Consider the following 20,459-nt stretch of genomic DNA (forward strand, 5'->3'; position numbering starts at 1 on the left):
ACATGGGATCCTTCTGCAAGGAGAATGCTCTAAATCACTTCTGGACTAGCATGATGGATGTGGCATTAATGGTAGCAAGCTGAAACTGGGGGAAATGGAAATAAGCAGAATAGACCTAGAGCTGACCAGGACAGCACTGCTAGTAAATAACAGAGCAGTCACCACTTTGGCAAGTCCTGTCTTACCCATTAATTTTTAATGTATTTCTGAAATGTCAGCTGACTTGACTTTAAACTTGGGTTGACATATGCAGAGTGGTAATAAAACCTACGTGGTCTCCATAAAATTTCATAAAATTTATTTGTATGTTTTAAACAAGTTAATACAGATATCCACAAACAAAATTATTTTTAAATCATGAAAAATGCAACATCTTTGCAGCACCATCCCCATGTTATAAACAGAGACGGGGTCAGCATTTGTGTATTGTTTCAAAGACTGGCTTTTGTGAGTCAGCACCGCTCAATGGTGTGGTGTTCTTTTTCTCAGAGTAGCAAGTGGCTATAGCACCTGTGTAGTTACAGCACAAAAAATAAAATGTTCACGGGAGCTTAGAAAAAAACCTCATGTACACTGCAACAATCACAAATAAAGTCACATTAAGTTAGATACACCTTAGAAAAATATTTTTGTCGTCAAAGGATACACATTTAATTTCCAAACTGCATCTCCAGAATAGTAAGATATCATTATGCTGACACATGAGGGACTGTATGTTTCCCGTCTTAAAGCACAAACTGCTACAGGAAACCCATAATCTAGTACAGTCTAAAACAGATTCTAACATGCAGATTGTAACCTATTGGGAAAATTATAACAGCACAAACTTGACTCACAAATCAGAGAGATGGCTCTGTACATAGGGAGAAAAATGAAATATTTATGTTGTATTAGTAAGAGCCCACTTTTATTTCTCTCCCAAGTTAATGGAAAAACTCCCATTAGCTCTAAATGCATCGCTGGTTTTCAGAAAGAACAGCAAATTTAAATTCTGTGGAGGACAATACTATCCTCACATCAGCTGAGTTTTTAAAAATAAAACAAACAGATAAGCATTTTTGTCAGATGCTTCAACTACTGAGAACAAAGCACTGAGGGCCTAGGGGAATCATATTGACTATTGTGAATTTCATGGTCCGGATACATATCCATTCCTTTGTTTTCTAACTGCTGAAGTTTGATTGTCACTTGACTTAGAGGTCTGTAAATACAAGGAAGGACCTTGTTCATCTTATAATTAACTTCTGCACTAGAGCTGGCTGGAAAAAGGAAAAAGATGGCAAATGTTTATTGTTCATTGACATTTCTCAACCAGTTTTATTCAGCACTTAGTTTCACAAGATATTTCTAACCATCTAACTCACGTGTGTCTTGATCACTGAAATAGTAAGTATAGAACAGTAGGGTTTCTCTCCCTTCAAACAAGTCATGCTAGAATATAGATAACTTGGTGCTCATATTGCTCTTTCATACCTTTGACTGCTAGAAGCTGGGACTGGACGACAGGGGATGGATCACTTGATAAATTACCCTGTTCTGTTCACTCTCTCTGAAGCATCTGGCATTGGCCACTGGCGGAAGACAGGACATTGCACTAGAGAGACCATTGGTCTGACCCACTACGGCCATTCTTATGTTCTTATACTTGCTTTGGACGATAGGAGGGGATCACTCGATAAATTACCCTGTTCTGTTCACTCCCTCTGAAGCATCTGGCATTGGCCACTGTCGGAAGACAGGATATTGCGCTAGATAGACCATTGGTCTGACCCGCTACGGCCATTTTTATGTTCTTATACCTGCTGATCAAAATCTTTTATTTGATCTCTAAACGGGTTAGTTTAAACTCAACATTTCCAAAGAAAGTGTTTGTGTTATATGCTAAATTATATGCTTCTATCATCATGCTGTTAACAAGCAATCTGCTTAAGCAATGTATTTGTAGTGTAAAAACATCAATACAAAATTAACCCCCTGGAGATGTTGTTTAAAAAGCAAAATCTTATGGCTGGTGTGTCATTGTATAAGGGGACACTAGCACGTAGCTGAAGCTCAATGTTTAACCTACCTTATGACAATCACTTGGTCAAGTTAGGCAGAGACAATGTTTATCGTAGGAGGTGCAAAGCTCTACGAAAACAGTTGTTGATGGAACATGCTTGGAAATAATTTTTCAAACACTTTGGTCTAAAAATTGCTTCCTCTTCCCAGACTCAGCAAAGGTGCTACTCCTCAGGGAGACTATGCCCATGCTCAGTTCAAACTCGAGGTGCTTTTGCAGCAACCCTGTTGAAGTGTGGTTCAAATGTTTCTTTTTACAAGGCAATAAGTGTATATTTTTGCACCCTCACATCACTCCAGAGGAGCTGAAAGGATTTTTTCCTCAAACTTCCAAAAAACAAATACTCCCAAAACAGCCAACCGACCACACAGCCAAAAAATTGGGGGTGGGGGAGGACTTCAGAAACTTACTGTTTTGAGGAGAGGGTTAAATGGAAACTTTTCTAAACACAACTACAGTGAATGCTATGAGTTGCTTGCTAGAATATTAGTATCCCAAAGCAAGTACTCTATGTGATCTATTACTTTGAAGTCTGTGTGGAAGTTGAAACGATTGTGACGTTAAAACAACCATGAAGATCAGCTTCTATTGTCCATTCTTTGGCTTTCATCTCCTTTACCGCTGAATGGGATAGTTTGCAAATGTTCTTGGAGGTCACAATTATCTGACTGGGCCAAATTCATCCCTGCTGTAATGTTAATCTCCAGGGTGTGTTATAGAAGGGATGAATTTGGCCTATTTTCTTGCGGATTTAGAAAAATGGATCTTCTGTCTCAGTAACATTTGTTTTCACAGCAATTGGAGTCAAAGGCAGAACAGAGAAGAATACAAGATCTGAAGATAGCTATGTTGCCCTCTTGGGTCCTTTGCTTGTTCAGATGTATTGGGAAATGTGAAAGTGTCCTCTAGGTCAATAAACTAGGGCTTGAAGAAGGGAAGTTCCATATAACCTTATGCTTTAAACTCCACACCACTACTGCCCATTGAGTTTGAATTAATGGGGCTTATAGGTTTTTACTCTCTTCTACTGTGCTTGCTTAATTTTTGATCCACTTACACGGTATTGTTCCAGCATTTCTGAGTACACTTCACAAACTCGTAATAGCTACCAGATATTTCTTAGTATAGATTCTAAATCACCTAGAAATATGTTGACACCAACCACTTGACTAGCTGAACAGACTAACAAAGTAACATTTAGCGCTGCCCCCTCCCTGTGTAGTACTTTATATGTTCGAAGCACCGTACAAACATTATCTTACTCCTCACCACATGGCTGTGATGCAGGGTGATATTATCTATATTTACAGATCAGGAAACTGAGGCACAGAGAGATTAAGTGATTCACCCAAGACCAAAAGAGTCAGTGACGTGCTCAAACCACTAGATCATGCAGCCTCCTTTTAGCAAATATGGTGTTCATGTGCAGTGGAACAAACTTGCAGATTACAGAATTTTTCCACCATCATCATGTGATCCCAAGAAAGTCAAGAGGTGTGCTCTTAAATGACAGCAAAAGAGAAGTATAAAGAGAGACTCCTAACTGGAAGCACTAAAGGGTAGGCTAGGTGGAAAGGATTCATTTCTGATGCAGGAACTTCCTCCCCTAAAACAGGAAGATCCGGTTCTTGTAAAATGATCATTCAATTGAACAATGTTTTCAAAACCAGAACGCTCAATGTTTGCTGGCCCCTCTCGCATCCCATCAGTCCTATTTCCTACAGCAGTAGGGAATCAGCAGTCACCTGGCTCCATCCACCCATAAGAAGGATGTAGAATTCTAGGAGCCAGCTGAGAAAGATGTGGTCAGCGAAGGACAACATACAGGCTCATAAACATGAAATTCATCCTACCAGCTACATTTCACAGAGCATGCAAGACATGGCAATGTACAAGAACAAAGATCACCGGGATCGCTGGAGCTTTTCCATAGCAACCTATTTGTCAGAGTTTAGCAGAAGTTGCTCAACAGAATTGTTTGAGTGTCGCAGAGTTTTTTTTGATGGTGTGCGTGTGTGTTGGGCTCTCTCTACTCTGCCATAAAAAAAAAGAGGAGCACTGGGAGATTTATCAGTAGGGCTTTATCAAATTACAGTCCATTTTGGTCAATTTCACAGTCATTAAAATTGTAAATGTCATGATTTCAGCTATTTAAATCTGAAATTTCACGGCGTTGTAATTGTAGGAGTCCTGACCCAAAAAGGAGCTGGGGGGGGGGCTGCAAGGTTATCGGGGGGTGAGTGGGGGGATGTTGCAGCACTGCTATCCTTACTTCTGGGCTGCTGCTGGCAGCGCCGCCGGGCAGCTGGAGAGCGGCGGCTGCTGGCCGGGAGCCCAGCTCTGAAGGCAGAGCCGTCGCCAGCAGCAGCCCAGAAGTAAGGGTGGCCTGGTCTGGTGCCGCTCTTACTTCTGCGCTGCCGCTGGCCGCAGTTCTGCCTTCAGAGCTGGGTGCCCAGCCAGCAGCCGCCGCTCTCCAGCCACCCAGCTCTCAAGGCAGCGCAGAAGTAAGGGTGGCAATACTGCGACCCGACCCCCACAACTCCCTTTTGGGTCAGGACTCCCGATTTGAGAACTGCTGGTCTCCCCTGTGAAATCTGTACAATATAGGGTAAAGGTGCATAAAAGACCAGATTTCACGGACCAGGACGCGTTTTTCATGGCTGTAAATTTGGTAGGGCCCTAGTTATCGGCCTTCCAGCACACAAGATGCACACTGTGCATCCCCAGGTTAACATTTCTAGAACTCTCCACCTGCGGGAGCAAACATAATATGCTCTATGTCTACGGTCCCTACACTGCAAAAAAAAAAAGCAAAAAAACCCCAACCCCACAGCACTGTCTCAGAGCCCAAGTCAACTAACGTGGGCTCACGCTGCAGGGCTAAAACCAGCAGTGTAGACATTCCCGCTCAGGCTGGAGCCTGGGCTCTGAAACCCAGTGAGTGGGGAGGAGCTCGGAGCCCAGGCTCCAGCCTAAGCCAGAACATTCACGCTGCTATTTTTAGCTCCACAGCCCAAGAAAAGTGAATTGGGCTCTGAGACTTGGCACTGTGGGTTTTTCTTTGCTGTGTAGACACCCTTCCATGCTACATCAGAACCTCAATTTCTCTGTCCCACTAGTCAGATAAGGCAAAGCCCATATTTCAAGAGGAGGTGCACTCAGAAATCTGGATCAAAGTTATTGTATTAGCTTCAAGGAAGCAACCTACCTTTTCTTTTAATGGTGAGCTTCTCATGTACATCTCTACTCTTGGGGTGAAATCCTGGTCCCCTTGCCATTGACTTCTATGGGGTCAGGAGATCACCCCTGGTGACTGCAGCTACTCCCAGGTTTCAAGGAGAGGGGGTTTCCCTCACTCTGGCCTGGTGCCAGGGAAATACTGGAACTCAAACATAACAAAAGTTATGATCCTGAAAAAATATTCTCAACTGACAGCAACTGATACAAGCCTATCCTGCTCCCACTAATTTAATTTTGAAAACTCCCATTCATTTCAGTAGGAGCAGCCCAGGTCCTAAGGTAGTTCAAAGAATGAGCAGCATAAATGAGGTCTATGCATAGAGTGCAGCAAGCAACCTAAGAAAAGACAAGACAACAAAGTTCTGGAGTTTGCAGCGCAGAAGCAGACCTTGCCAAACAAGAAGGCCAGAACTAAATTCTTCTGCATACGAGTGTCTAGGAAAAAATTTGGTTAAAAAAAAAAATGTAAGTTAACCCCATTTTTACCGATCTACAGGTCTCACAAGATTTATCACTTTGAGACTACCTTCTGTCAATAATATACCTTGAATGGAATGGGCTTTAAAATGACCTTCGAGTGACAGTCCTCCAAAGAGTAACCATACCAAATGCTGCAAGCCAGTCATCCCCCGCAACTCATTCTTGGACACAAAATGACATGCTGTAATACACTGGTGTCAAAAGGAGGAAAATACTGAATGGCCTTTTGAATAGGTTTTTCTGTAGCACAATGACCTTTTAGAGACCTAATTTATGCAGAGAAGACTCACCAGGATGAGCTTCTGGTGGAAGCAGCATATGTGGAGGGTAATACAGGTGGGATGATTAAAGGAAAGCCACCTTATTTCTGTAAAATTTAGTAGAGGATGGATTTAGAGCTTGCACTAGAGATTGTGTGGCTCACGGAATCTACAAGCCCAAGTAACTGCCACAACAAAAAATAACCTTACATAGGAAACAAGCCTGGAAAAACATCAGGGAGAACGGCGCGTCAATTTTATGAGGACCAAAGAGATCGTTTATGACGCAAAGTGCTATGTGATGAGAATAGGTAAGTTTAGACAGAGGAAAAGGAAACATGAGGAAATGTGTCTGCCATGTGGTGGGAAGCAGAAAGCAGATATTGGGGCTAAATGGATTAAAGTGGGAATAAAGTGCTTTGGAAAAAGGACTCAATTCTGTTCCCACTAAAGTTAATGAGAGTTTCACTCTCTGCTTCTAAGGGAATAAGATAAGGCTTTAGAAGAAATGAGATAATGATGCAGTTGTTTATAGGGACAATAAGGGACTATGTGATTGGCATCATAGGAAGGGGAGCCTGTAGGATAACTGATATCTTCTGTTCAAAGCTGCACCTTTACTTGACTCCATTTTGGCAGCAGGGAGGACTGTATGGATTCCCCTTCAGACATACCAAACCGTTTGGTGCCAAACCTCTCAGGAATGAACAAATTGCACAACTCCCAATCTATGCTACTAACCTACAACGTAAGAATTCCTGATCCCAAATGGATACTCCACCAGCTCAAAAGGCAACACTGAACTATACGTATCAGAGATGCATCCTCACCTAGAGACACACATCCTTGAACTCTAAGGCACGGAAAATACAGAAGGTTTTGAAGTAAGTCTGAAGGAAGTAAATGTAGCTTCACTCTCAACCTTTTTGTTGGGCAAGAGCTCATCTGATGAGACTTTCCTGCTGATTTTACTGTAATTCAAATACCTCAGTAACATCAAAGGTCACCCTCGCCTGATGCTCCAAAGAGGAAAGGACCTCTTGCTAGAAACTAAGATTATACTTGACCAAAATGCCTTGATAATTTGCCATTTGGGGATCATCATTCACAAAGTCTTTTGAAGGAGCTGCATGTACCAGAGTTACAGTCTTGGGCACTGAAACTGTGGAGTTTTCCAGGCTCAGGGCTTTAATTACCCAACTCTCAAGGAGAGTGGGTATAACGAAACGTGGTGTTCTGGGGTGGAAAGTACCTTTGGGACAGAGTTCAGACAATGCCTTAAGGGGGTTTATGTTGCAGAAATTCATTCCGGAATGGATTTTCTGCAGCTTCTCAACTTGGGCTTAACCATATTGGTTAACAAATCTATGGAAACTGTATGGTCCCTTCAAATTCCTGCACCTTCCTCTATGCTTCTAACTGTACAGACAATATTTGAAATGTCCTCCAATCTCTCTCTCTTTTTTTTTTTTTCTTTCGGGAAAAAGAGCTGCTTGTACAAAGAACAATCCTGCTCTTCTGAGGGTTGGATCTGTACAGAAAACTAGACAGAGGGGGAAAAAATGAGGATGTCACTCAAATAAAGGCCTTGATCCCAGACTTATGCTGACAAAGTGAATTCTCCGGGGACAGTAACCAGTCATGGAGTTCCATCCAAGTGTGCCACCACAGATGGGTATATTAAAGGCTCAAAGGTTTCAGCTTTGGATGAACAATGTCTTAAGACAACAAATGGGAGACTTCGAGGAAGAACTGCATTACATAAGCCAGCTGAAGTAATTACTGCTATCTCAGTAATAGCAGAATAGTACATGAGAATGTACGAAAATCAGAAGCTTTGGGGGGCATTTCTCAGTTCTGAAGAATGGGAAGAAGTAGATGATTTTTTGTTTTATAACCAGAAGGGACCATCATCTAATCTGATTTACATAGTATAGGCCAATTAGCTATGATGATCTGCTCAATCATTTATGGTGGCTTCTCTGGGCCAATTTGCTGTCTTGGACATTCCGATGCAAAAGGCTAGATTAACAACAAAACAAAATAACTAATGTTAGTTTAGTTTTTAGAATAATCTATAAAGAAAAGCTAGTGTTAACAATACAGTATTAAAGCAATGAAAAAGGGATTGAACAAACACCACAAAGCAGCTGTGGAAACATTTCTCTCGCATAGCAAATCTTCCACTAATGTCCAGAGGTGTGAAAGGAACTGATACAATGAAATCCATAGAAGGGACCCAATCAAACAGCCAACTTTTGTCATTAACTACTACTATAAAGGTTTGTAGGAAAATTGTGTTTGTTCTCTAAAAGCTCTCTATACTAGGACGCTGATACTTGCCGATCCATTGGGTGGGTCACTTAAGACAGCGTAGATGGAAGCTACCAAGGGGATTACATTTCCCTCCCTTCCAGCTGCAGTATTTGGAATTGAAATTTCCAGACCCTTGACTGCACTCCTAAAGATGACAGCCAATATCAAATTGATCCCAAAGGCATACAAATGGGTGGCTTTACTGGAAAGCCTTACAGAAAAATTGGTTCCAAAAAACACACTCTGGGATCGCCCTGCTCTGCCATGATTGCCCAACACTGATTTTCTTCCTTTATCCATTTTCATTTTTTTAAAGTTCTCTAACTTTTATATTTCTCAAATATGATTTTTTTGCCAAGCGACCTTTTTACCATTGCCCACGTCGTGTACTTTTTGATCCAAAAAAAATACACAGCCAAAGAGGAACAACCAGAAGGTGGGGATGCCCAGGATGGCTGGAGTTCGCTAGTGATCGTGACTGGTGGGATTCATCTCCAGAGAAGCTGAACAGCACAAGATGCTACAAAATGGTGACTATCAGAGCTCATTTGAACAGTGTCAGATATAAATTCCAGCTGTTGATAATTCTAGCATGGGCAAAAACTGGTAGTTGTGGGGGCTCAGTCAATGATTATCAGTTCACGTATGATCCTTCAGTCTTTACTCACTTGATTTCTTCTTACTAATGTGAGTAGCCCCATTGACTTAAGCTGATAAACACATGTTACAATCCACAGCTGCCTACATACAGGTTCTAGAATTGTTAGCAAGGATCAATTCCATGATATGCAGCCTGAAAAGAAAACAAAGAAGCCCCAAACAATTCAGCTAATGGAAAAACTCCATTAACTGGCCGGTTTGTGTATCTGCTGAGGATAGCCACTAGAGGGAGACATGATCACACACGCTAAATCAGAGTATTACCTATGCACATGTGTAAGGAGATCAGTAAGAGTAGCAACCTGACTCAGGCTTAAAGAAAGGAAAGAATTAAAAACCCGGATATAATGCATCAAAGCATGGAAAGATTATTTCTCCACTCCATGAACAGGGATTTTGTGTCTCATATGTATGATGTCATATCACAGGGGGGATTTGGTAACATAGGAAACATAGGAATGTTCAAACACATGCAATTTACAGAAATGAGACACAATCTACATTAGACTTATTCAGGATCTTATCATGGGATTAAAGGGGAATATACTTTTTTTCCTGCAGGCACAAGAAAGAAGATGGGTATGCTAAAGTCATATGAGCAACCAAGACGGAGGAACACAATTCATTTCAGATCCATAAACGTTTAATGGTGTTAAAGTGCTACTTTAATATGGGACCATATTCTAACATATAAACACAATTCCACTGCACTGCTAAATAAGGTTGTCTTCATTTTTTTTGTTTTTGGCCCAATCCTACCTAAAAACAATAAAATCAACAGGACTGAAATTAACAACCCATTCAAATCAGCAATAAGTTACAAATTTTATAAAGCATTTTTTCCTTTTATTTTTTTCCTTAGTAATGAGGGGTAGTTAAATTACTTCAAGGTACACAAAATTTCAAACAATGCCATTGGTGAGGTCTCTGTAAGAAGGTTTTTAACTTGGAAAACAAAAAAATAATTCTCACCATTTAAAAAAAAAAAAAACACAAGAAAGCAAAGCCCTCAAAGTGCACATTAGAAATCTCACCTCCAAGAAAATTATAAAATATTCAATACAATAGCTCTCAATAGCAACAGCACCTGCATAGGTGAGATAGCGGATACGCACGGGGATGTGCGCAGGCCAAATGTTACATTAAGATGAGACAAGTGCTGAGCTTAACTATTGAACTGTGACTACTATAGGGGATCAGGTGCCTTCAAAGTTTGCAAAGGGAATGACTCTCAAAAAAGGAAACCAAAAAAACCCAGCACCCCTGACCTTTCCAAGCTAGCACAGACCTTGTTTGTGTTGTGCACGGCAAAGAGCATTTTTGTGTTTCATCAGGTCAAGTGCTGCATCAAAACAGTTACCTTTTCAGTAGCATTAATCCATTATAAAAGACATTGAAGATTTCATATGGACAAGCTCTAAAAAGACGTGTCACATTTGGAGTGTTTTTACTCCCAACACATTTACAAACGTTTATCAAAAGATCTTTAAATAAAAAGGTTATAGTGGCTCAGTATCTGGGCATGACTTTCCACACGCTGGTTTCTTTCTGTCCTCAACTCTGTGTGTGCGTGCGTGTGTGTGTGTGGACTCACAGCCTCATTCCACAACGCAGCCCGCCACGTGCTGGTAGATTACGGTTTAGTACCCTAGTGCTAGCAATGTGGTAGAGGTACTTGCTTTAAATGATGTCCAACAGAACGTTGAGCTGAATGATGATTTCTCCTGAACAATCTTCACTGTTGCCTCTCTCTCTGGGCATGAACTGAACACCTGTTATTATTCATAGGTTGTGGGACACGTCTTCATGGCCAAGCTGCTGTGACTTCCTGCTAGGTTACTATAATGCCTGATGGTGATCAAATATTAGGACAGAGTCATTTCCAGACCAGGAAAGTTCCAGAAGGGTCTAAACCAAGTTGTTCTATCTGAATGCAGTATGAGAAAAACTGGACGTTTCTCAGATTGCATGACAAATTGAGAGAGAGAGCGAGAGAGAGAGAGGGCTGAATCTCCAGTATCCTCTTTCAAATAAACAAAGTCAAAGCAAAGTAATTTATCATGCAAGGGCCAAATCCAGGTCTCACTGAAGCCAACTGGAGTTTCGTCACTGACTTCAGAAGGACCAGGGTTCAGTCTCACTACACTAGGGGAAACCAAGATTTTGCAACATGACCCAATGGACATACATGGGTTCCTACGGAGGCCTCCTATTGCCCAAGGGGGTACATATATATAGGTCTGTCATTGTTGACGTGTCATTTCTAAAAGAGGATACTGCATCTAGAACCCAGTCTGAACTCAGATTACTCCAGTGGAATAATCCGCCTTGCATTGTTGTCTCACTTTGTTCTAGGAAGCGAACGAGAGTTTGACGCTGGCGCTGGAATAACCCTCGTCACTCCCAATACTCTGCAAGCTGCTGTGATCATCAATGTCACTGATGCTGGTTGTGCTGATATCGTCCACTTCTCCATGGGAGAACTCTGTGCTTTCAACATCCACTTCAATCTCTTCTGCAAAGAAAACGACACACACGCAGGTTAGTGTTATCGCAGGCAGCTACGCCTTGAACTCTACAATTGACAAATGATCAACACTCCAGGTATAAAATAAGCCTCACATGGTACAATTTGCAATGATTTCTGAAAGGGGGGAGGAGCAGAGTGCCTGTTTCAGCAAGGAGGATGCCGTCTCAATGTGTTTCAAAGGCATTACTAAACTTTTTTGCTGTCAGCCAACCCCAAACTCCCAAACTAGGAACTGGGTTCAAAAAGAGAATTAGACGCGTTCATGGTGGATAAGTCCATGAATGGCTATTAGCAAAGATGTCCAGGGACGTAACCCCATGCTCTGGGTGTCCCTAAACCTCTGACAGCCAGAAGCTGGAACTGGATGACAGGGGATGAATCACTCAATAAATTGCCCTGTTCTGTTCAGTCCCTCTGAAGAATCTGGTACTGGGTACTGTCTGAAGACAGGATACTGGGTGAGATAGACCATTGCTGATCCAGTATGGCCATTCTTATGTTCTTAAGATGAAGAACTCAGCAGAGTTTGGATTCATCATTAGTCAACGGCTCTGCTCTGCAGGCTGTGGAAGAATCTGTGTTAAGCAGCACCACAGCGTTCAGACCCCCCATGTGGCGTCTAGCTACTTTGCCATCATTGCACCCTGGTTCTGTGGGCCTGGGCATTCCCTCCAGCTTGGATTGAATTTATCACCATGAGAGTGGGCTGCTTGCAATATCCTCTGCAACTCAGATACCAAGATGATAATAAGCTCTTCCAGGTCAGGGGCTGTCACTTTCAGAGTTTGCACAGTGTCTAGTGTAACAGAGATCTGGGTCTTCCGGAGACTACAGTGACAAACAGCAGTGCCGGGGGACACTTTACGGTTGTGATAGCGGAGACAGAGATATATAGGGCACTGTAGTGTGTTTCTATACGGACACCGGGTACCATGTTGAACAGCACTTCGGTGACTTTGGGCTATCAAAGGCAATAAGACTGAGGCTCCCAAGTCACTGAAATGCTTTTGAAAATTTTACCCAGAAGACCTTAAAAACGAAGACACTAAAAAATAAATGAAAAATATCGGTAAAACAGCGAAGCACACAGATCACCAATAAATAGACGGACAATCTCTGTGCAATTTGTTGGTTCTTTATGATTAAGGCTACAATTTAGTCATGGAGGTCACAGATTCTGTGACTTTACCGGACCTCGGTGATTTCTTCAGCTTCAGCTGCCTGCAGCTGAAGCCAGGGCCGGAGCCGGAGCCGTGGCTGTACTCCCCACGTAGCCTGCAATGGGGGCCACAGCCAGGACAGTGCGCTCCTGCCCCGTGGCAGTGGCTGCAGCCAGGGCTGTGCATCTCTGACACACGGCTTGTACGGTTATTTTTAGTAAAAGTCACGGACAGATCACCGGCTCCGTGAATTTTTGTTTGTTGCCTGTGACCTGTCCACGACTTACTAAAAATAACCGTGACAAAAATCTTAGCTTTATTTATGATATATAAAGGAGACCAGAATTTTTTTTTTAAAATAATTCTGCTTGATCTTAACATCACACCTCCAAATCTTCTCTGCCCTTTGTTTCGCTGAGAGAGACTTTTATGGCTAGTTAGAGCACTAGGAGGATTATATCATCACAGATACCAACCAAGTGGCTGAGTAAAACTTAATGGTTTTGTTGAAAACAGATTTAACTCTAACACTTGACACACAGTTGGGAGAAAAAAAAATCTCTGTGAAAGATTCAACATTTCCCCGCACTCTTCAGTGGAGGGAGGAGAAAGCACTTGCTTCATATGCAAATCCTCCAGAAGAATTGTCCAGTAAAATGGGAAAGACAAGACTTTAACTTAGAAATAGCAGGAACAAGCAGAAAATGGAACCCTGATTTTTGAAACTTCCTTTTAGGCCAGAGGTGGACAAACTATGGCCTGCAGGACCCTCCTGCTCGGCCCCTGAGCTCCTGGCCTGGGAGACTAGCCCCCGGCCCCTCCCCCGCAGCCACGGCATGGCATGCCGCCAGTGTAGTGTTTTAAACTGCTCCGCGAAGGAACGTGCTACTGGTAGCAGTTACCAAGAACAATTTATTACACTACACCGGTGCAACGCTCTGGGCGGCGCGACTTTAGCGCCACCAGCCACCGGTGCTCTGTGCTGCGTGGTAAGGGGGCAGGGAGCGGGGGGGTAGATAGAGGGCAGGGGAGTTCAGGGTCGTGGTCAGGGAGCATGGGTGTGGATGGGGTCAGGGTGGTCAGAGGGTGGAGGATGGGGGTGTGTGTGAATGGGGATGGGGGTCCCGGGGGATAGTTAGGAAGGAGGGGGGGTTGGATGGGGCTGTGTGGGGCAGGGGTTCTGGGGGCGGTTAGGGGACAAGGAGCAGTGGATGGGGCAGGAGTCCCGGGGGGGGGGGGGGAACAGCTTGGCACAGCCTCCCCTAACCTTCCCTCCATACAATTTCCAAAACCCAATGTGGCCCTTAGGCCAAAAAGTTTGCCCATCCCTGTTCTGGGCCTTCTTTTTACATTATAAAGAGGAGGAGCACAACCCATATTTATACTTTTAAGCATGTGTTTGGTTACTGAGTTGGGATCATGGATCATTATTTTTAAAACAAAGCTTTTGCATTCTGACTTTAGACAACTGTTCAAATACAGCAGTCAAGTTCAAATGCCACAAGAATCACCTGGATCCACAATCACAACCCCTTTCCTCAACTTAAGCAAGACTGACCAACAACTGAGGCAGAAAGACATGACAAAGCCCACATCCTTTGCTTGACAAATACAGAGACTCATTCAATGGCAAAGCAAAGAGAAAAGTAACACAAAGAGCACAACAGGAAGGAAGGTTTCAGAGTAGCAGCCGTGTTAGTCTGTATTCGCAAAAAGAAAAGGAGTACTTGTGGCACCTTAGAGACTAACCAATTTATCTGAGCATAAGGTTTTGCGAAAGCTTATGCTCAAATAAGTTGGTTAGTCTCTAAGGTGCCACAAGTACTCCTTTTCTTTTTGCGAATAGAAGGAAGGAATCATTCGCCACCCTCTCAAATTTTCAAGGGAGGTCAGTCTTCATCCTGATCCATCCTTTTTTGTAGATTCACAGATTCTAAGGTTAGAAGGGCCCACTGTGGGCATCTCATCTGACCTCCTGCACAACACAGGCCATAAGACTTCCCTAATTAATTCCTGTTTGAGCTAGAGCAGATCTTTTCAAAAAGTATTTTAATTAAGCTGGACGCATGTAGAACACCTACCTCGCTCTGAATCCGAGCGATCAGAGGAAATGGTTGAGCCAATGCTGTCCATTCGTATTCGCTCTATCTCCTGAGGACCTTGCAGTTGTTCCAGCCTTCTCTTTAAGAATCTTTGTTCTCGTTCCAGGTTTTCAAGCTGGTGTTGGCTTCTCCTCTCGGCCTCCTCAAGTTTCTGACATGATAGAATACGACTTGATTATGACTTTAATTCTTGTTTTCTACAGCACAGCCATATACTTTGCTTCAGATTTTCCCATGTTCTGAAAGGATTTATGCTCAGACAAGTATCGGACCAGACTGCCCTTCAGTCACTAGTAGAAATGAAGTCTACTTGTGTCTTTTTTGGTTTACACCTTTGCTACACCTTTTCATATTTGTATAAGGAGGATTTTTGGGGATGAATGAATATCTATACGGGATTGTGTGTTTTTTTTTTAATTATTGTGTTTTATAAACGTGTAATTAACCAATAAGATGCATCACTGAGTTAATCCACCAGGGGGCCCCAATTCCCTTAATCAAACAGATTCTGCATTTGTTATGATCACTCGTAACACAGGTTTACACAAAAATTTATCCTGGGATGTCTGGCTTTCTTGTTGCTTGGTTTAGTAGGTATTTCTCAGAAGCAGTTTTCCATTTAAATAACTATTTATGTAACCTGCTACAGACTCCTCTGATCACAGCTGGGAAATCTACAGACCAATGTTCTGTGTTTCCGGATGGCCAACCCGTTGCATAAGATGGGAGTCATTTCAGGCTAACACTTTCCTTTAAGCAGGGCTCCCTCCCTTACCAACCCAGAGCTGCAACAAAGGATTTAGGTATATTCCTGATCCCTACAAGACTGGATTTTCTTTTTATACTTTACTTTGCCAGAAGCAATCTATGAAGGGCTTTGGGAAGTTGGCAGAACCACAGATGAAAGACGATGGAAACAATAAGACGTCAACCCTGTTTCACTGTAGAGGCCTATACTGATTTGCCAGCAGGAGGAATGCACTGGAGTGACAGAAGTTACATTTTCCATCAAATTGCAGCCCCTCAATCACATTAGATGTGTTTCTACTTTAAAAAAAGAGCAAGATCTGCTACTGTCTTCCCCCATCATAATACAGAACAGGATTCCCACTCCCCAAATCAATAATTTCCAGAGTTAACAGAGTTTATTATGGACCCTCCGAATAACACATGTTGTAATAATGATGGAGGATTTAACAGAAGGAGCAATGCATTTGAGAGGTGTTAGTCTCCGGGAGAGCAGATTTAACTCTGGACAGTGGGTGAGTGACTGGTGCAGTTAGAAACAGCATCTGGGAAGCCTGGGAAAAGCAGTGCTTACCTTAATGTGTGCTTTGGCTTTGTTAAGCAGCCCAAGCGTTGTGTGCCGGGTGCAGTCTGGCCCTAGTGGTATCAGAACCTTTAAACGTTCTAAGCACAGGCGTAGATGAGCACGTCTGGAGGAGGAGAGAGACACTGATTAGGAGTTTCAGCCTTATAAAGGACAAAAATCAAACTCATTTCCCCCCCAAGCAGGCTCAATTTTCCACACATCACCCTGTTTCCTTCAGATACTTTATGCCCTGCCATTAAATGTTTACACTGTAAACACTAGTCACTCAACAACATTAGCTCTATTGCTAACCTCTGACAGACAGTTTATTTCCTGGCACTCACACCTGATAACCTGTCTCGGCTGGATGAACGCTGGGGAGGAAAAATGCACTGAGGCAATGGTTGTGTGTTTGGTTTCACATAACTTCAAGCTGCCAGCTATTTGCAGCCTACTACACTATGTAGAGTTTTATATCAAGGCACTTTCAAGTGTCCAGTGGCGTTTACACACTAGCACATTACTGGTTAAGGGAAAAACCTAACATTATATATTGTGCTATGTAACATTCACTGCCCATCTTCCTCTTTTTCCAGCCATATGAGGCAAAAAGGAAGCCTAACTGACTGCAGCAAACTCCTTACCGCAAAGTATCTGAATTACACCTCACACTCATTAAAGGATCAGATTTGCACTCTTTGGGCATTCTGACTGCAAGGAACGCAGGGCTGCATATTTCCTAGCCCGGTGTTTGAACTCGAGGTGTTAACACAGGTTCTCTGGGAGCAGAGAACCATGGCCTATTTGTGCTTCCACTCCTTGTACTATATTCTACAATAACAACCCCAAACACCACAGTACTACTGGACTATTTTGTTTTGGACCATTATTACAGAACACTGTAGTTTGGTTTGTTTTTTTAAATATGGGAAACTGCTCAGAGAGCAATCTAGAAATATAACCCCACTCAGACACCACAGTAAAACCAGTTCTGTTTTCGCCCATTCTGTATTATGTATTCAGTAATTAACATTAGATTTATGGAACACAGTAAAGTTTTTTTCCAGACTCTACATTAATGATTTATGTCTGAATTTGTAATCCCAATCAATAGCACAATGACATCAGACGATCAGCCTATACTCAAGGTATCCCAGCGCAAAAGGTTCTTGAAAGCCTTTACCAGGCCCGTTCAGACACAAAGGGACGGAATCTAAACTCAGTCCATCTGAATGCAGAAAAACAAATTAGTTTGGACGGTTCATTTACATTTTGTATTTGAAATTCACTATTGTTTGCGGTTTGAAAGGGATGGGGAGAGGAGTCTGTAATCATGCAATTATGTCACTGACAAGCAAGGATGATTAAGGGTAAAGGGGTCAGGGGTTTAGCTGATGAACTGTCAGTACAAGAGCAGCACCCACTACAGTTCAGGGTTTGTCAGTGTTTCCATTATAAAAACCTCTTACAAAAGGGCTATAATTCAGCTGCAGTAGCTGCCTCAGGGCTGAAATTTGGGCTTTGGCTGAGAAATTTGTGTTTTTAATGAAATATTTATTAAGTGATTTGGTTTTTAAAGTGTCAAACATAAAAAAAACCCAAACCATGTCAATGGCACCCTCCCACTCAGCTTTTTCTACAATGAAACCCGCTAGCATTTAATCCTTATTGCTGACTAAGAGCTTTCACTACTTGGGAAAACCAATTTCAGTTGACAGCCATTTCGTGTAGGTAAACAGCTCTGGGCATGGTCAGCAACAGGTGCTCTGCTAATCACATTACAAGGACGTTTCGACCCAACGCTGAGCAAATCTGCAATGTAAGGATCAGCGGGACTTGAACCTGGGCCTGCAGGCAGCTCACGCTGGCACAAGTCTGTAACCTGACTTGACTGTTTCCAGCGACCCACAACCCACAGAGGTTGTACCACCACAGGAAGTTCCACCTCGAGCGATCTGACTGACAGTTGTCTTAGCAATCCCCGTGTCATAAATATAAAGGGAAGGGTAAACCCCTTTGAAATCCCTCCTGGCCAGGGGAAAGCTCCTCTCACCTGTAAAGGGTTAAGAAGCTAAAGGTAACCTCGCTGGCACCTGACCAAAATGACCAATGAGGAGACAAGATACTTTCAAAAGCTGGGAGGAGGGAGAGAAACAAAGGGTCTGTGTCTGTCTGTATGCTGGTTTCTGCCAGGGATAGACCAGGAATGGAGCCTTAGAACTTTTAGTAAGTAATCTAGCTAGGTATGTGTTAGATTATGATTTCTTTAAATGGCTGAGAAAAGAATTGTGCTGAATAGAATAACTATTTCTGTCTGTGTATCTTTTTTGTAACTTAAAGTTTTGCCTAGAGGGGTTCTCTATGTTTTTGAATCTAATTACCCTGTAAGATATCTACCATCCTGACTTTACAGGGGGGATTTCTTTATTTCTATTTACTTCTATTTTTTATTAAAAGTCTTCTTGTAAAACACTGAATGCTTTTTCATTGTTCTCAGATCCAAGGGTCTGGGTCTGTGGTCACCTATGCAAATTGGTGAGGCTTTTTATCCAACATTTCCCAGGAAAGGGGGGGTGCAAGTGTTGGGAGGATTGTTCATTGTTCTTAAGATCCAAGGGTCTGGGTCTGTAGTCACCTAGGCAAATTGGTGAGGCTTTTTACCAAACCTTGTCCAGGAAGTGGGGTGCAAGGTTTTGGGAAGTATTTGGGGGGGGAAGGACGCGTCCAAACAGCTCTTCCCCAGTAACCAGTATCAGTTTGGTGGTGGTAGCAGCCAGTCCAAGGATAACGGGTGTAATATTTTGTACCCTGGGGAAGTTTTGACCTAAGCTGGTAAAGATAAGCTTAGGAGGTTTTTCATGCAGGTCCCCACATCTGTACCCTAGAGTTCAGAGTGGGGGAGGAACCTTGACACCCCGATTGGCTCCTTGACACCTATATAAGTCTATGGGGTGTACCAGGAAGTGTTCAGGCAACAATGTGGATCCCCAGATAGTGACCATGACAGCCCCATATCTCTGCCTCTGAGCTCCCGGTATTGACCTTGGCTCCAAATTGGATCTGGACTCCCGACTGACCCCTGGAATGCCAACACTGACCCTGATACCAGGTACTGACCCTCAGCCTGATTCCTGACCTTGTCTCTGGCTCTCACCCTCAGCTTTACTCTTGACTACAAGCCTGACCCTGACTGCGGACTTCTACACTCCCACCACTAGTCCTGCCTACCTTTCTCCAGGATCCTGACACGAACAGGTTGGGAAATAGACTTCTGTTTAGTTTGGCATCCGGAAGTCTGAATTCTGACCTGAAGCTCCTGCAAACTAGCTCGTTGTTTGAGTCCACAAAACTGGGCTGGACATTTTGCAAGACACCAGCCTCTCAGGAGTCGTCAATCACTGCCATTTCCTGTTACAGCTGGAAAAGCTCAGAACGGCCTCCCTCATAGCATTTCACCACTGCACCAGAAAGGAAGGGTGGCTTTGTAACTAAGGCACTGGACTGGGACTCAGGGGAGACAGAGTTGATTTCTCCTTGTCTCCACTGTAGCGTTAGGTTGAGTTATCTACACTTGAATTAACTCCTCTCGAGTGAGCCTAGTTCGACTGAGAACGAACCCACCACAAAATGGCCCTGGAGCTGCAGGGTGATTGGATTAGCAGCAGGGAGGGTTTGCATTAGCAATACAGAGTAGCCATGTCCCCACTGCAGTACTAGCTCCAACATAAGCAGCATCTGAGCTTCAATCCATCCCCCACAACGGGCGAGGCAAGTTGAGGTGAAAGCACCAGTGAGAGATGTGCGTGTGTGGATGGGAATCAGGTTAGGGGCAACACTGAAGTTAGACCTCAAGCCCACAAGGCAGTGAAGACAGGTCTCTCTGTGCTTTCCCACGGGGATAATACTACTTCCTTTCTCCCATCTTTTACTCATCTTTATCTATTTGGATTGTAAACTCTTCTGGGCAGGGACTATGGGCTAGTCTACACATCAAAGACCTTTCTCAGTACACCTATACCAACAAAGGCTCTTCATGGGGATACAGATTATACCAGCAAAAGGAGTTATTTTGCCATTATAGGTAAACCACCTCCGCAAACAACATAAGCTATACCAACAAAATGGCTCCTTTGTTGGCATACACTGCAGCTACGTGGAGTATAGGGGGAGGGCATGCTGACATAGCTATGCAGGAAAACCTTGGTAGTTTATATCCAGCCTCTCTCCCCCATGTCTCTGTACAGAGCCTAGCAAAAATGGGCCCCAATCTTGGTTGGGACTATATGTGGAGTTATCAAAACTGAGGTAACACCAATTGCTACCACCTCTGGTTCCAT

The 20,459-nt window shown here is 43.1% G+C and overlaps 1 protein-coding gene across 2 annotated transcripts in view; it reads right to left on the reverse strand.

Annotated features, from left to right (window-relative positions):
* Positions 1 to 281: 281 nt before the first annotated feature.
* The window catches only part of MXI1 (MAX interactor 1, dimerization protein), a 90,170-nt gene continuing 69,992 nt past the window's right edge, over positions 282 to 20,459 (reverse strand). For both annotated transcript variants that reach the window (XM_073354398.2, XM_073354399.2), the window contains exons 4-6: positions 16,132 to 16,246; positions 14,790 to 14,961; positions 282 to 11,533 (exon numbers count right to left, since the gene is read on the reverse strand). In XM_073354398.2, the coding sequence (XP_073210499.1) occupies positions 11,370 to 11,533; positions 14,790 to 14,961; positions 16,132 to 16,246 (451 nt within the window). In that variant the 3' untranslated portion in view covers positions 282 to 11,369. The remainder of the gene's footprint in view (positions 11,534 to 14,789; positions 14,962 to 16,131; positions 16,247 to 20,459) is intronic.

This window comes from Lepidochelys kempii, chromosome 7, assembly GCF_965140285.1.
Source record: "Lepidochelys kempii isolate rLepKem1 chromosome 7, rLepKem1.hap1, whole genome shotgun sequence".
In the NCBI taxonomy this organism is placed as follows: Eukaryota; Metazoa; Chordata; order Testudines; family Cheloniidae; genus Lepidochelys; species Lepidochelys kempii.